At 41.9% G+C, this 16,348-nt stretch overlaps 1 protein-coding gene across 3 annotated transcripts in view; it reads right to left on the bottom strand.

Annotated features, from left to right (window-relative positions):
* Nucleotides 1-16,348, bottom strand: part of ABCC4 (ATP binding cassette subfamily C member 4 (PEL blood group)) — a 265,767-nt gene that overhangs the window by 191,583 nt on the left and 57,836 nt on the right. For all 3 annotated transcript variants that reach the window (XM_040487238.1, XM_040487236.1, XM_040487237.1), the window contains exon 4: nucleotides 14,560-14,784. In XM_040487238.1, coding sequence (XP_040343172.1) covers nucleotides 14,560-14,784 — 225 coding nt within the window. The remainder of the gene's footprint in view (nucleotides 1-14,559; nucleotides 14,785-16,348) is intronic.

Genomic DNA, 16,348 nt, shown 5'->3' with positions numbered 1-16,348 from the left:
ACACACACACACACACACACACACACACACACACACACACACACACACACACAGTTACAAACACGCACTTCAGGGTTAGAGGAGAGACTATCTTAATGAGAAAATAAAAATGAAGTACATTCCCAATAGAAGAAAAAAAATTCTATCAACTTTTAAAAATATCTTTTAATACACTTTTCTGTTTCTAAAAATTATAACAAAAAATGTGAGCATAGACTATCTTCTGAAAAGTGGCATGCTTAGTCTTAAAAATGTATACGTGAGGCCACACACTAGGTCTCTTTTTTTTAATTCGTTTTTAATGTTCATTTATTTCTGAGAGAGAGAGAGCATGAGCAGGGGAGAAGCAGAGAGAGAGGGAGGCACAGAATCCGAAGCAGGCTCCAGGCTCTGAGCTGTCAGCACAGAGCCCGACGTGGGGCTCGAACCCACGAACCACAAGATCATGGCCCGAGCCCAAGTCAGATGCTTAACTGACTGAGCCACCCGGGCGCCCCCATATGCTAAGTCTTTTATGGCAACTATACTTAGAATTAGAACTCTTTTGTCTATAAAGAAGCTTCTAAATTTTGCTCATCATGTCTCTTCCTTCAGACCAAAAGTACAGGAGGGAAGTGATATGCCCTCTACGAACTCATCCATGGTGCATAATCAAAATGAGAGTGTTTTACAAACGGGATTTTCCTTTTCTCTAATGTTTTATATTTATCAAAGTACAGAGCTTAAGGAAGTTGGATATATAGCACACCTAAGCAACACTGCACACTTCTGTAAGGTCACAAAACTAGTTGTATTACTCATTCACTCATAAACACCATGCTCGAAGCTTTCAGGAAGGGAGTCAATCCGTGCAGGAGAAAGATGAGAGGAGATACGGTCTAAATCATGACTTTCACAGCATACATTTTGAAAACCAAACTTACTAAAAGCAGCAATGCCTTGTTATCTATCACCAGTACACACAAAGCGACTAATGGAAAAGTGCGCAGAGCAAGAAAATGCTCCCTCACAAAGCAACCCATCACACTCTCAACCCAATTCCACACTCTCCTACTCACTGGCAAGGGGTGTAACCAATAGCAGCCAGGTACCAACAGCTGCTAAGTCTCAGAGATACCAAAGAAAATAACCCGGTCAGTTCAACTAATGAGTCCCAGAGGGAGGAGAAGGGAGGAGACAAGGTCTTCAACACATAACCAAGACAGAGCTGCTTGCTCTGCACAGGGAACCAGAGAGGGGTACAGTCTTCTTTGAAATGCCTTCCGTTTCCTCCACAGGCAACTGAAAGTTTATCACCACTGCTGAGGATCAGGGTGAACTGTCATTGTTTCAATGAACACTGAGTAAATATAGGACTTGCACCTTTTCAAAAAAAAAAAAATGATGTTAACCTTGAAGACATTGTGTTAAGTGAAATAAGCCAGTCACTCATGGACCCATCCTGCACGATTCCACTCACATGAGGTACCTAAGCAGTCAGTTTCCTAGAGACAGGAAGTAGAATGGTGGTTGCCAGGGGCTGGGGGGAGGGAAATGAGAAACTGATCTAATGGGTACGGAGTTTCAGTTTTACAAGAAGAAAAGAGTTCCGGAGGTGGACAGTGGTGATGTCTGCACAAGGATGTGAATGTACTTAAGGCCACTGACTTGTACACTCAAAAATGGTAAATGTGGTCGATTTTAAGTCATGTGTATTTGACCACAACTAAACATTTAAAAACCAAAATGAGGGGTGCCTGGGTGGCTCAGTTGGTTAAGCATCGCACTTTGGCTCAGGTCATGATCTCACGGATCGTGAGTTCAAGCCCTGCGTTGGGCTCTGCCCTGACAGCCAGAGCCTGGAGGCTGTCTCAGATTCTGTGTCTCTCTCTCTCTCTCTGCCTCTCTCCACCCCCCAAAAATAAGTAAAGCATAAAGATAAAAAATAAATAAAAAACAAAATGAGGGGCACTAACTAGCTGGCTCAGTCATTAGAGCATGTGACTCTTTTAACTTCATTTATTTATTTGGGGGGGGGGGAGGAGGGGTAGAGACACAATCCTAAGCAGGCTCTGAACTGTCAGCACAGAGCCAGACGTGGGGCTCAAACCCACGAACTGTGAGATCATGACCTGAGCTGAAACCAAGAGTCGAAAGCTTAACAGAGCCACCCAGGTGCCCCGCAGAGCATGTGACTCTTGATCTCAGGGTTGTGAGTTCAAGCCCACCTTGGGTACAGAGATTACTTAAAAATAAAAAAAAATCAATCAATCAAAAGTGATTACCTTTGAATACCTGGGAAAAACGTGGTCTAAAACCAAAACTCTAAACCTACAGAAATACCTTAAAATAACAAAGAAATAAAAACATTTTCAGAACAACATAAAAAAATCTTTTGGTAACTTTTTTTAACATTTATTTACTTTTGAGAGAGAAAGAGAGAGCACGTGAGGGAGGGAGCGAGGGGCAGACACAGAATCTGAAGCAGGTTCCAGGCTCCAAGCTGTCAGCACAGAGCCCGACGCAGGGCATGAACCCAAGAGCTGTGAGATCATGACCTGAGCTACAGTCAGACACTTCATGAACTGAGCCACCCAGACGCCCCAACCAACATCAAAATTTAAAAATTAAACTGGATTTTTAAAACTTAAGTATCAAGTCCTGTTTTTAGCATAAATCCCGGGGAAAGGAATGGAGACATTCATGCTGCCTGTTCACGTGCCAAGAAGGCTCCCCCTGCCTCGCCCACCCACCCCCGGTCCATCTACCGCTGCGCTGCGCTGCCCTGCCCTGCCCCTCGTTTCCTCCACCTTCTGGAGTACAATGATTCCTCAATTTTCCTAATGGTAAGAATCCCTGGGGTGCAGATTAAATATACAGATTTCCAGGGCTTCTCTTAATCCTGAGGGAGTAGGTCTGGGGTTAAGCCCAGGTTGGAGAGTTTTTTGTTAAGCACAAAGATGACTCATAACAGAATTTAGTGACCCGCAGCCTAGCATATGTCTGCCTCACCCTTGATCTGCTCGGCAAGGAAGCTGAACAGGTATGTTGTCCAGGGGATCCTAACCGTGCCCTGCAGTGTTCACACAGCTCCCAGCTGCAAGGCCCATAAACATCCAGCTATTAAAAGCCGTGAGCAGACAGCTGCTCTGACAAATGGCTGAGTAACTGATAGGGGACCAGCCCCCACCTCTGCCATACGCAGCTACATGACTGGGCAAAATTATGTTTCCAGGCTCCAGATAACAGGTCGTGCAAGACTGATCCCTGAGAGAAGAAACACTCAAGAGGTAAACACTACCGTTGTCTTGGCTCTCAGCCGGGAGACCATTTTTCAACCGTGGCAGTGAGCTCAAGTCCAACAGTGCAGCAGCCCCACTGAGCTGAGGAGTCAGAGGTCAGATTCTTCGAGGATCAATGAAAGGGTCCCCAAAGTCCTGGGGCAGGGCGAGGAAGGGGTGCTGCTGGAAGGCCTTAGCTGAGGGATGGGCTACAAAGGCCCAGGTTGCCAGAGAGCTGATGCAAAGAATACCAAGCAGAACACGGATACTCGAAGGTCAAGTTAGGGCACTGGAGTTCTTGCCCAGCCAGAGTGGAGAAACCTTCGTATCATGAACAAGGCTGGTACGCAGCTGACACACCAGAAAGAACAGGTCTCAGAATTAAAGACCACTCTGGAGCAGTGATTCTCAACTGGGGCAATTTTGGTCCTAATCCCCTGCCCCCAGGGGGCATCTGGCAACGTCTGAAGACCTTACTAGCTGTTACAACTAGAAAGATGCTGCTTACATCAAGTGGGTAGAGGCCACAGTTCCTGTTCAACATCCTACACGCATGAGCTTCCCTTCATTCCCCACCCAATAAAAAATTACACAGCCCTAAATGCAGTAGTGAAGTTGAGAATCTCTTCCACAAAACAGATTTGCTCTAGCCTCATCCTAGAAAAGATACAGAGGCAAAAAAAAAAAAAAAAAAAAAAAAAAAAAAAAAAAAAAAAAAAAAAAGAAAGAAAGAAAAGATACAGAGGCCTAACAAGGACCCACAAAGGACACAGAGCTTGAAGGTTGAGACCCACCAACTTGGAGACGCTTAAGAGAAAACACCATAGAATTTCCAAAAATGTAAGCTTAACAAAGCATAAATCAAGCCTACCCAAGTTCAAAGAGATCAGCCACTAAGTGACCTATTAATGCAAAATTCAACATTCTCAAAGACTATCAGAATGTAGACTTACACCGTAGCATTCATGATGTCCAATAAATCTTAAGTCTTAGACATGCAAAAAATAAAATAAACAAACAAACAAAACAGGAAAATGTAACCCACAGGAAGAAGCAAAGCAGTCTTCATAATAAAAAGCAAAATATATAAATAAGAATAAAAACAAACCCAAGTTGACCCAGGCATTGGATTTTTTAAAATTTTATGTTTAAAGAGTTGAAGGGAAGTATGTTCAAAGAATTGAAAAGAAATAGAAATAAACAGATTCTCCACAGAAAAACACAAACTCTAAAAAAGAGCTAAGTGGACGTTCTGTAACTGAAAAGTACAAAACTGGAAGGGAAAAAAAAAAAAACTGGGTTTAGTAACAGTTTGAAGATAAAAGAAAAAGTAGTCAGGTTGATCAATAGAAAACTACCCAATCTGAAGAACAGAGAGAAAAATTAAAAAGAAAGAGAAAAAAATGAGAACAGATCAGAAGAGAATATTTTAGGGGTGCCTGACTTAAGGCAGTTAAGTGTCCAACTTCAGCTCGGGTCATGATCTCATGGTTTGTGAGTTCAAGCCCCACATCAGGCTCTGCGCTGACAGCTCGGAGCCTGAAGCCTGCTTCAGGTTCTGTGTCTCCCTCTCTCTCTCTCTCTCTCTCTCCCTCTCTCTCTCTCTCTCTCTCTGCTCCTCCCCTGCTTATGCTCACACTCTCTCTCTCTTTCAAAAACAATAAAATATTAAAAAAAAAAAAAAAAAGAGGAGGAGGAGAGTATTTTAAAAGATATAATGGCCTTGGGGCGCCTGGGTAGCTCAGTTGGTTAAGCATCCAACTTTGGCTCACGTCATGATCTCATGGTTTGTGAGTTCAAGCCCCAAATCGGGCTCTGCACTGACAGTATAGAGCCTGCATGGGATTCTCTATCTCCTCTCTCTGCTCCTCCCCCACTCACACTTTCTCTCTCTCTCAAAATAAATAAACTTAAAAAAAAAGATATAATCACCAAATATTTCTCAACTTTTTAAAAAAAAGAACCACATTAAAGATCAAAATGGTCAGCAAACCCCAAGAGGCATAAATACAAAGAAAATTACACCTAGGTAGCACTCTCCTGAAAAATCAATTAAAAAATAAAACAAAATGTTAAAGCCTGCCAGAGAAAACAGAAACAAGGAGGAAAACAAAGACACAAAAGAGGAATGACTCCTATCAGAAACAATGGAGGCCAGATGACAATGAACAATACCCTTAACATACTTAAAAGGGATAAAAGAACTATCAATCCAGAATACAATATCCAGCCAGCATATCCTTCAGAAACAAGGGAGAAAAACAGATTTTTAGATAAACAAAAACTGAGAATTCATCACTTGTAGACCTATTCTTAAGAAATGCTAAAGGATGTTTTTTTTCAGGTGGAAAAGAAATCCTACCAAATGGAAACTTGGCAGTGAAGGAACAAAAAGCAGTAGAATGGTAATTAGACAGATAAATAAAAATGATAGTTCCTTTTCTTTTAAATTCTGATGAAATGAATATTTAAATCATAAGTAACAACAGTGTATGGTGGTGAAGGTTAATTAATTACAACTCAATTTGAAATGCCAACAAAGCTAAAGAGAGACTTCAAAAGTCAGGATGCAGAAACTTCATGACTAAAGAGGAAAATGGACAACCTCTCACAGTTGAGAATGTTTAATCTCTTGCTCTCATTGTCTCTATTCAAAGACAACATAATTATCTATATAGACATCCTAATCAATCTACCCAAAAATTTACAATTAAATGGGGCTTAGCAAGGTCTCAGGAAACAAAGCAAAAAATGTGTGTGTGTGTGTGTGTGTGCGCGCACGCGCGTGTGTGTAGTCAGTTGTACTTCTATATAAGAAGTGGAAAATGAAAATTAAAAATACCATTTATAATACCCCCAAAAAAACCATAAAATACTAAGGAATAAATTAAATGAAGGATCTAAAGACCTCAATACTGACAACTGTAAGATATGGTCAAAAGAAGTTAAAGAACATCTAAATAAAGAGATATACCAAGGCGCCTGGGTGGCCCAGTTGGTTAAGCATTCGACTTCGGCTCAGGTCATGATCTCAGAGTTCGTGAGTTGGAGCCCCAGTCAGTCTCTGTGCTTGGAGCCTGTTTCAGATTCTGTGTCTCCCTCTTTCTCTGCCCCTCCCCTGCTCATACTCTGTCCTTCTCTCTCTCTCTCAAAAATAAATAATACACATTTTTAAAAAAAATTTTAAAGAGATATACCACACTCATGTTTTGGAAAACTAATATTTAGACACCATTCTCTCTAAATGATCCACAAAATTTGGTGCAATTCCAATGTATATCCAAATAGCATCTTTTGACTCTAAAACCTCTATGAAAACACAAGACTTAGAATAACCAAAGTAACCAAAATAGAACAAGATGGGGGCTTACACTACTTGATTTCAAGATGTATTATAAAGCTACAGTAATCAAGAGAATTTCATTTTGGAGAAAGGATAGACCTATAAATCAACAGAATAGAATAAGAATCCAGAAACGGATTCACATATAGTCATTTAATCTTTGACAAAGTTTCCAATTAAATTCAAAGGGCCAAAGGGTAATTTTTTCAATAAATTGTGCAGAAACTAAATATTTATATCAAAATTAAATAAAATTCAACCCCTACCTTACATTATATATAAAAATTAATACACTATGAATGCAAACCAAAATCTAAATCTAAAACCATAAAACACCCAGAATAAAACACAAAGGTTTCTCAGACAGAATATAAGCAACGATAACCATAAAAAAAAAAAAAACACAAAAACTGATAAACAGGATTTCATCAAAAACTTTCCATTCCTTAAAAGATATTATTAGGTAAATTAAAAAGCAAGCCACAGGTTGAAAGAAAATGTTGGCAATTTATACATCTGGCAAACGACTAGCCTCCTGCATATACAGAACTCACACAATTCATCAAGACGAAAACCCCACTATAAAAGAGAAGGGGCAAATGCTTGCATAGATACTTCACAGAGAAGATTCACGAACAGCAAAGAAGCACATAAAAAGATACTGAGCATCACTACTCAACAATGAAGTGAAAACCAAAACCATAATGAGATACTATTACACATACCCATGAGTAACTAAAATTAAAAATACTGACAATACCAAGTCTTGGTGAGGATACACTGCTCTTCCCTAGCCAACTACAACACTGACAAATCACCCCTAGAGATGAACTTTTCTTTCACAAAATGCACAGGTCCAACTCAAGTTTATATCCAAGGGGGAAAATGGAGGGGGAAATATGTTTAAAAGATTTTAAAGTGTTAAACAATGTAAGATGCATTAGTACCTCATTCTAATTTTGTCAGAAGGTTACAAAGAGAAACAGAAATTCCAACCAAATATACTTCTTAGGAATGCTCTATTTCCATTAATACTGCAGTTTCACTATGACCGTATTCTCAGGACGCTAGCCCCTAGACATTTTCAGAAAGAAAATGTAACCACAGACTAATAGGCAAAATACTGGATTGAGCCATATGAAATTGCTGTTTATTAAGCCCTCAACAGTTGAATATCTGCAATCTCGTATTATCCAGCCTAAATATAAAGCAAAACGCAGGGTGTCTATACTGAAGCAAAATTAGCTTTAAGTAAAAACAAAACAAAGTTCTGTCTGAGAACTATGGACATGACACCATGTGGCTGACATGCTGACTAACTTTGCACAGTGTAGAGAGTGAATTCAGGGGGAGGTGAACAGGTGGGGTGGACCCTTCCCTTCTCACAACCAGTACACTCTGCTGCACAGGGTTTTTGTTTTTTAACTCCAGCTCCATTTCTTGCAGACTCTGCTCAGGAGAAGTCAGCAAGCTGACTCTGCCTCCTGGCCGGTCCCCTTCTACTTCCTTCTCAGAGTCTATAATAAAGTATGCCTGATGTCCTGACTGCTGATCTTACAATACGGCTGAGCTGGAGAAGGGTCTAGAAAGAAGAAGTAAAATGGTCAAGAGAAGAGGGTCTTAAGGGAAAAGATCAGAAGAAAGGGGAAGAGTCCACTGAGAAAGACTATGTGATCTAAGTAGTATAGATACAAGAAGCATGTCTTTTTCTTCAAATTACAGAATTCTAAAAACACAGCTATACCACTTAAATGACTAAAAATACACTTGGGGTAAGTAAAATTATTTCTCTACATAGAAGATTGCTCTACAGATGTCCCTCCCGTGAGATGCACTGCATAAATGTCAGTAGTCCACTCTCCTTATCCGTGGTAGGTGTGTGCTATAAAGTCACTGTGACCATGAATTGGTGAATACTAATTGCTCCTGGGAAAACACAGACTTGGGTTCCTGCCAGCCTTTGATAACATTTTTATCATCAATACACACATAACCGTATGTTGTGTGTTTCTGTTTAATGACACCGTATTTACTATCCGTTGTGGACTCATTAACATTGGACTCACGCCAAAAGCACAACTCATACCTGAACCAAGCTTATCTAAGACAGGCATTTTCCTGTAGTATGTGCCACATTTTCTCCACAAGGCACATCACAGCCTTCATGTGCTCAGGAACACTAGACAGCACTTCCACACTCTATGTGAGGCGATGTTAAACAGCAAAATCACCAACAAAAAGGACAAAAGTGCACAAAACAGGCACTAAATATAAATAGACTGTGAAAAGGTACTTATTTACAGTATGACAGCTAGTGACTCAAAATTTTAGCAACTGTGTGCATACCCACAAATGACCATGAAAGAGCTTCGAGTACTGATTTGGGGATTACATATAAACTTTAGCAAGTAGGCAAATTTGCAAACTACGGGGTCTGTGAATAATGAGGATTGACTGTATATAAATTCTGGCAAGACAGATCCACAATAGAGGATAAAAGGAAACTAGGATATTTGTAGGGAATCAGCTCATCCTACAAGTTCAAACGAAGAAAAATACTCTCTCACAAATCATCCTTTGGGGTAACTAAAAAAGTGAAGACAAGACTTTAGCCACAAGAAGAAATATGGTCAAACCGATCCAATTCTTAAGAAGTCTGCACCAGGAAGCAAGTAGCAAAAAACAACATCCATGAACTGAAAAAGTGCCAGCTCTGGCTTTACCCGGCATTCAGAGCAAACCAACCACCAACAGGGACACAAAGTCAAGAAACCCAGAGCCAATCGGACTAAAGATCTTCAGTAAAAACCTCTGTGCCATATGCATTTTGCAATACAAGAAACTCTCTGTACCACAGGCCAAGACCGTCTTGATTACTGAGACTCCCATCCTGCCCACCCCAGGACTACAGACCTATAACATTCAGGCTCACTTCCACCTGGGCCTGAAGCCAAGGTCAGGCTGGCAAATGAGAGATCCATCCCCACTAGTGACGGGGCTGGAGACTGTCCTCTGATCCGTGCACACCTCGTCTGAAGGTACCATCCTCCCCCCAGCCTGGCACCTACCCTCCTGTGTTCTCAGCTGAGGAAGTAGCCCCTTGATATTTGAAGCTGGACATGTCCTGCTTTTCTGTGTCTTGGCCAAGAACAAAGACAGTAAGTAAACTACTAGTCCCACCATAGAGGTAATAGCAATCCATGCTGGGAAAATGACTCGTGACTGGCAGGGACTTTCTAAAATGATGAAGTATAATGTTCAAAACACCACTAAGGTGAGGAACCTGTGTTCTTCACACCAATCTGATGACTTTACAAAAACACAGCCTGTGTTGCACAATCCCATGACTTGCTACAAAGTTCTGAAAAAAATGCCCTAGAAATTTGAGGAACCTCAACAGACCACCATGGGCTGTTTCTACAGACCACCAACTGGAAACACTAATCCAAGCAACATGTCATAGTTCATAAAAACTCCTCTTAATTTAATCAAATTTAAGAGAAAAATCAATGATCAAGTGGGAACGTAAAATGATGCGGCCACCGCAGAAGAGAGCACAGCAGTTCCTCAAAAAGATTAAGCCTATAGCCCAGCAATTCCACTTTTGGGAATGTACCTGAAAGAACTGCCAGTACAGACTTGAAGAGGTATTTGTAGACCCACGTTCACAGCAGCAGTATCCACAATCACCAAGAGATGGAGACAAATCTCCCAAATGCTGACAGATGAATGGGGAAACAAAATGTGGTACATCCATACAATGGAATAGTATCCAGCCTTAAAAAGGAGTAAAATTCTGAAAACACGGATAAACCTTGAAGACATTACGCTATCTGACATAAGCCAGACACAAGATGACAAATACTGCATGAATCCACTTACAGGAGGTACCTAGACCAGGGGTTAGGGTCAGGGACAGGAAGTAAAAAGGTGATGGCTGTGGGGGAGGGGCCTGGGGAGTTCAGTGTTTAGTGTGTACAGAATTTCAGTCTGGGAAGATAAGTTCTGGAGATGAATAGTGGGGATGGCCACACAACAATGTGAATGTACTTAATGTCACATAAAGAGCTAAAATGGGAAGTTTTTATGTCATGCATATTTTACCACAATCAATCAATGCCTGCTCCTGAGCTCATACAACTCTTGATCTCGGGGTTGTGAATTTGAGCCCCACACTGGGTGTAGAGATTGCTTAAAAATAAAATCTTAAAAAAAAAAAAAAAAAATCTCAAAGCTCCTAAAGAGTAATTGTACCAAAGCTGTGCAAAGGTAGACAAATGACAAGTCATTTATATATACGATACATCCCTCAACACCCTTCACTATTATAAACTATAGCCACTCTAGTGACAACACCCAACCTGGTGTTCTCCCAGGACGGGGATCAGGAGTTGGGGCCTAAGCCTAAGGCACAAATGTTCACAGAGGGCTTTCAGAGCTGCTGAAATGTCTATGTCTTCACCTAGCAGGATTCTAGAAATTGGTGTTTCCCACCTTTCTGGAATTTCAGGTTACGCCTACTGGTTTAACCCTCTTTGTAAGGGGACAATCCTTTTAGGATAATCAAGCCAGCAAATTAACACCTTTGAGAGATGTTTACATCCAGGTAAGCAAATGTGCCAGGTCAGATCGGATTTCCCAAAGGTAACCTTCCAAAGTTAGTGAGAAGAGGAAGAAAAACAGGTGAACAACAACTAACCTGTTCAGCAGAGCTCTGTTGGACTGAAATATCACCTCAAACCTGACTTCCATGTTTAAGGTTTTCACGGTAGAGCCCTAGTGGAATTTCCTATTTATTTATGGAAGCTAATAAGCATGACCTGGAAAAACAAAAATCTAGCTAATTTACAGAGAAATCAGACTATTCTTCTCCTAAATGGTACAATGGACTACAATGGAGTAATGAGGGGGGGGCGGGGGGACAGCAACGAAGACCCCTTGACTAGAGCAAAGACCCCTTGACTAGAGCAAAGACCCCTTGACTAGAGCAAAGACCCCTTGACTAGAGCATACAAGCACTACTACCATTTCCAGGTCACAGAAGAGGACCCGGAGTTTACATGTCGTAACACGGGCAGTAAGAAGCCTCTGAGATTCACCCAATTCCAAGATTAATAAGACTCTGCTCAAAGGAAGAACGTGGAGGAGACATCTTGCGTTTTGCCAAGGAAAGTATTCACAAGAAACAGAAGCTCTAAATAAGCAGCAACTAGGTAAAAGAAGCAATATTTTTTTTTTTTAGTTTTTTTTAAATGTTTATTTATTTTTGAGAGAGACAGAAACAGAATGTGAGTGGGTTAGGGGCAGAGAGAGAGAGGGAGACACAGAATCCGAAGCAGGCTCCAGGCTCTGAGCCGTCAGCACAGAGCCCGACACGGGGCTCGAACTCATGAACTGTGAGATCATGACCTGAGCCAAAGTTGGGACACTCAACCGACTGAGCCACCCAGGTGCCTCAAGAAGCAATATTTTTTAAATGTTTATTTATTTACTTTGAGAGAGGGAGAGAGCAAGCGGGGGAGGGACAGAGGAAGAGGGAGAGAGAGAATCCCAAGCAGGCTCCATGCTCAGCACAGGGGCCTACAAGGGGCGCGATCACACAACCCAACGTGATGAGATCATGACCTGAGCCAAAATCAAGAGTTGGACACTTAACCGGCTGAGCCACCCAAGTGCCCCCAAGAAGCAGTATTTTAAATGGTTTGGTCTTATCTTTCAATAAGGACTTAATATAAATTATATATATTGGGGTGCCTGGCTGGCTCAGTTGGAAGAACATGAGGGTCTTGATTTTGGGGTCATAAGTTCGAGTCCCATGTTGGGTGTAGAGATTACTTCAACCTCAAAAACTTCAAACAAAATTGTATATATTTAGGGTGTACAATGTCATATTTTGATATAGCTATACATTGGGAAATGAGAACTATAGTCAAGCTAATTAACATATCCATCACTTCGGTTATCATGGTGTGTGTGCGTGTGTGTGCACGCGCACGTGTGTGTGTGTGTGTGGTGGGAACACTTAAGATCTACTCTCTTAGCAAATTTCACGTATACAATACAGTTAAAATGAGGTGTTTGTATTTTTATTTTTTCGTACTTACTTATTTTTGAGAGAACGCAAGCAGGGGAGGGGCAGAGAGAAGAGGACAGAGGATCTGTAGTGGGCTCTGTGTGGACAGGCTGACAGCAGCGAGCCCAATGTGGGGCTCGAACTCACCAACCGCAAGATCATGGCTTGACTTAACCTAAGCCGAGGTCAGAGATGCTGATGCTCCACCCACTGAGCCACCCCAGGTGCCCCTGTGGTTTTGTTTTTAAAGCCCAAGGCAAAGATATATCCGGGATCAAATTTGTGCAAAGCCCTTGAGCTCTTGTCACTGGTATGTCTGTGGCAGCTCCTTTGTAAAAACACCTGAGATCCTCACTCCCTTCATAATAGTGAAGATTATGGCATTTCCTGCATACAAAAACACTGAACACATCAAATCAGGTCCTGTCATTAAAACTGCTACACTAAAGGAGAAGAAAATACTGCATAAATAATTTGAATGGAAAGCAACATAAAGCACACGAAACTGTAAGTTCTCTCCAAAATTACTAAAAACAATGTAAAATTTAAAGTTTCATCCCAAACATCCAACTACTTTCTTTAATACTATTAAAAACAACCACAACTATGGAACATAGTGAATGTGCTTGGCATAGATTCTATTTATGTTTTTCTTTAATTAACACGATTAGACGGAACATGACTAAATGGTTCATTTAAAAAATTATTCCCTGTCTCGGGGCGCCTGGGTGGCTCAGTCGGTTAAGCATCTGACTTCAGCTCAGGTCATGATCTCACAGTTCGTGAGTTCGAGCCCCGCGTCGGGCTCTGTGCTGACAGCTCAGAGCCTGGAGCCTGTTTCAGATTCTGTGTCTCCCTCTCTCTGACCCTCCCCCGTTCATGTTCTGTCTCCCTCTGTCTCAAAAATAAATAAACGTTAAAAAAAAAATTTTTTTTTTAAATTATTCCCTGTCTCAAATAGAATCTTTTCTCTCAGCTTCAATTTTATAGATCCGGTTTCACAGAAGGTCACTCGTAAAATACAATTCTGATGTAAATAAAAGTTTTAGGGGCGCCTGGGTGGCGCAGTCGGTTAAGCGTCCGACTTCAGCCAGGTCACGATCTCGCGGTCCGTGAGTTCCAGCCCCGCGTCAGGCTCTGGGCTGATGGCTCAGAGCCTGGAGCCTGTTTCCGATTCTGTGTCTCCCTCTCTCTCTGCCCCTTCCCTGTTCATGGTCTGTCTCTCTCTGTCCCAAAAATAAATAAACGTTGAAAAAGTTTTAATGAACAGCATTTCCATACATACAACTAGGAGATTTAGGGTGTGAAAACACTGGACATTGTTCATGCCTAAATCAATCTGATACTTATTTTTGATACTTTTTAATTAGATTCTTTTTAATTAAGATACTTTTTAATTAGACTCCGTTACAAATAGAGTATTTTGCAACAGCCTGCAGCCCTGTTATCAAAGGCAGCCCTGATATGATCCCAATAGAAAACTTTCATTATATATCAGTAAAGTTCACTTAAAGGAAAACACACACACACACACACACACACACACACACACACACACACACACTAGCCTGATATAAGTACCAAGCTTCTCTGATATTGAAATGATGCTATATACAAAAATTTTAATGTACGAACTTTCCCAAAATGTTTTATGTTTTTCCTCCCCGAGAGAAAGAGAGCCAGTGGGGGAGGGGCAGAGGGAGAGGGAGAGAATCATAAGCGGTCTTCACACTGAAGCCCGACGTGGGACTTGATCTCACAACCATGAGATCATGACCTGAGCTGAAATCAAGGGTCAGACACCTGACCGACCGAGGCACCCAGGCGCCCCCCCGCAACAAGATGCTTCAGGTGAGGTACACATGATACCAAATGACACTTACCTTCCGATAAATCATATGGCACATGGCAACTCTTAGCCTCATGCCAGCGCACTGGACATGATAGAAGTATAAGTGGTGCAGTATGGCCAAAACGAGCGTGCAGGCGGTCAGCACCGTGGCATAGACGTAGGCTTCGGGCAAAGCCACAGAATCAGCAGGACCATGGTCTTCGAAATAATTAATAATTTTCCCCAAAAATATGGGCTGGATTACTTTGGTGCCTTCCTGAAAGGAAAGAAAAAAGCCTTCATTAGAAATACAGGTCATACCAGTTTTTCGTAACACGAGCTTTGCTTTTATTGCTAACATGTAAAAAAAAAAAAAAAAAGCACTTTAACAAAGTACTACATTCATCACTAATCTCAAAGCAAAACAGAACTATTTTCTTCTTTAAGACAGGCCAGTAATAGTTTAAACTTAAGCCAAAATTGGAAGTGCAAAGGCAATAAAGCTTTAGTACATTGTGCTTGGGTACACTGTGGATGCTCCATAAATGTTACAACCACTGTTTTAGAACGCATTTGGCAAACTATCAAATAAGTCTTGGCCTATAATGAATGAGGAAAAGAGTAGCAAAAAAAAAAACAAAAAGAGTAAGGGATGTGCATACATGTGGCAGCCCCAGCTCACAGCGTGCCCACCGATTTCACCTGCACTCTCAACGTCCCAGCCCAAAGCAAAACCAAGAATGGCTCACTCGTGGGAGGCACACCCTTGCAACCAAACACACCCCAAAGAGGGAACCCTCCGATCTTTCCCAACCCAAACTCCACATGTCGGTAGGTCCGGAGAACGGAGTCCATTCTCCAACTTCTGTTGGAGGAAGAAAAAGGACCAGGCTTGAGAGGTTCCCAGGCTCTCCATAGCAGGGGTGAAGCTGAGCACTGCCTCCTGGAGTCAGGAGTTTAACACAGCACAAGCCAAACTCAAAAGAATGCCATCAGTGGTTCTCTATCAGCCACACGTGGCAGGTGCCGGTTTTGAAGAATTTTTACGATCATCTATTTTACTCCCTGAGGCAAAAAATTAAAATTCTACACCAACGAGGGAGGAGGCACTGGGGCTTCCTTCCTAAGACTTCGGGAAAGCAATTCTTCTCCCTAAAACTAAAAGGCAAAGAAACAGCAGAAGTTGCCCCTCCCTGCCAGATGGCCGCTTCACCCCACAACCTACTTCCACTCTTTTTTTTTTTTTATTTTTTTTTCAACGTTTATTTATTTTATTTTTGGGACAGAGAGAGACAGAGCATGAACGGGGGAGGGGCAAAGAGAGAGGGAGACACAGAATCGGAAACAGGCTCCAGGCTCTCAGCCATCAGCCCAGAGCCCGACGCGGGTCTCGAACTCCCGGACCACGAGATCGTGACCTGGCTGAAGTCAGACGCTTAACCAACTGCGCCACACAGGCACCCCGACCACTCTTTTTTTTTAATGTTTCTTTTACTTTTGAGAGAGTGGGAGAGGGGCAGAGAAAGGGGGAGAGAGAGGATCCGAAGCAGGCTCTGCGTTGACAGCAGTGAGACCAATATGGGGCTCAAACTCACAAACCGGGAGATGACCTGAGCTGAAGTCGGATGCTTAACTGACTGAGCCACCCAGGTGCCCTTACTTCCATTCTTATGAGGTACCTTCCCCTGGCATCAAAGAACATCAAACACTCAATGCAAGTCCACATCACATCACCAAAAGCAAACACACAGGCCCTCAACATCATTTCCTCCAATGCCAAAAGCTTGGAAATACTTCAAGCACTAGACTTTGAAACAAGCATTTCCCCTCAAGCAATCTCT

This window comes from Herpailurus yagouaroundi, unplaced genomic scaffold (genome assembly GCF_014898765.1).
Source record: "Herpailurus yagouaroundi ecotype Mexico unplaced genomic scaffold, PumYag 164, whole genome shotgun sequence".
Classification (NCBI taxonomy): Eukaryota; Metazoa; Chordata; class Mammalia; order Carnivora; family Felidae; genus Herpailurus; species Herpailurus yagouaroundi.
Note: the sequence above shows the minus strand (reverse complement) of the source record. Positions and strands in the feature narration are given on the sequence as shown.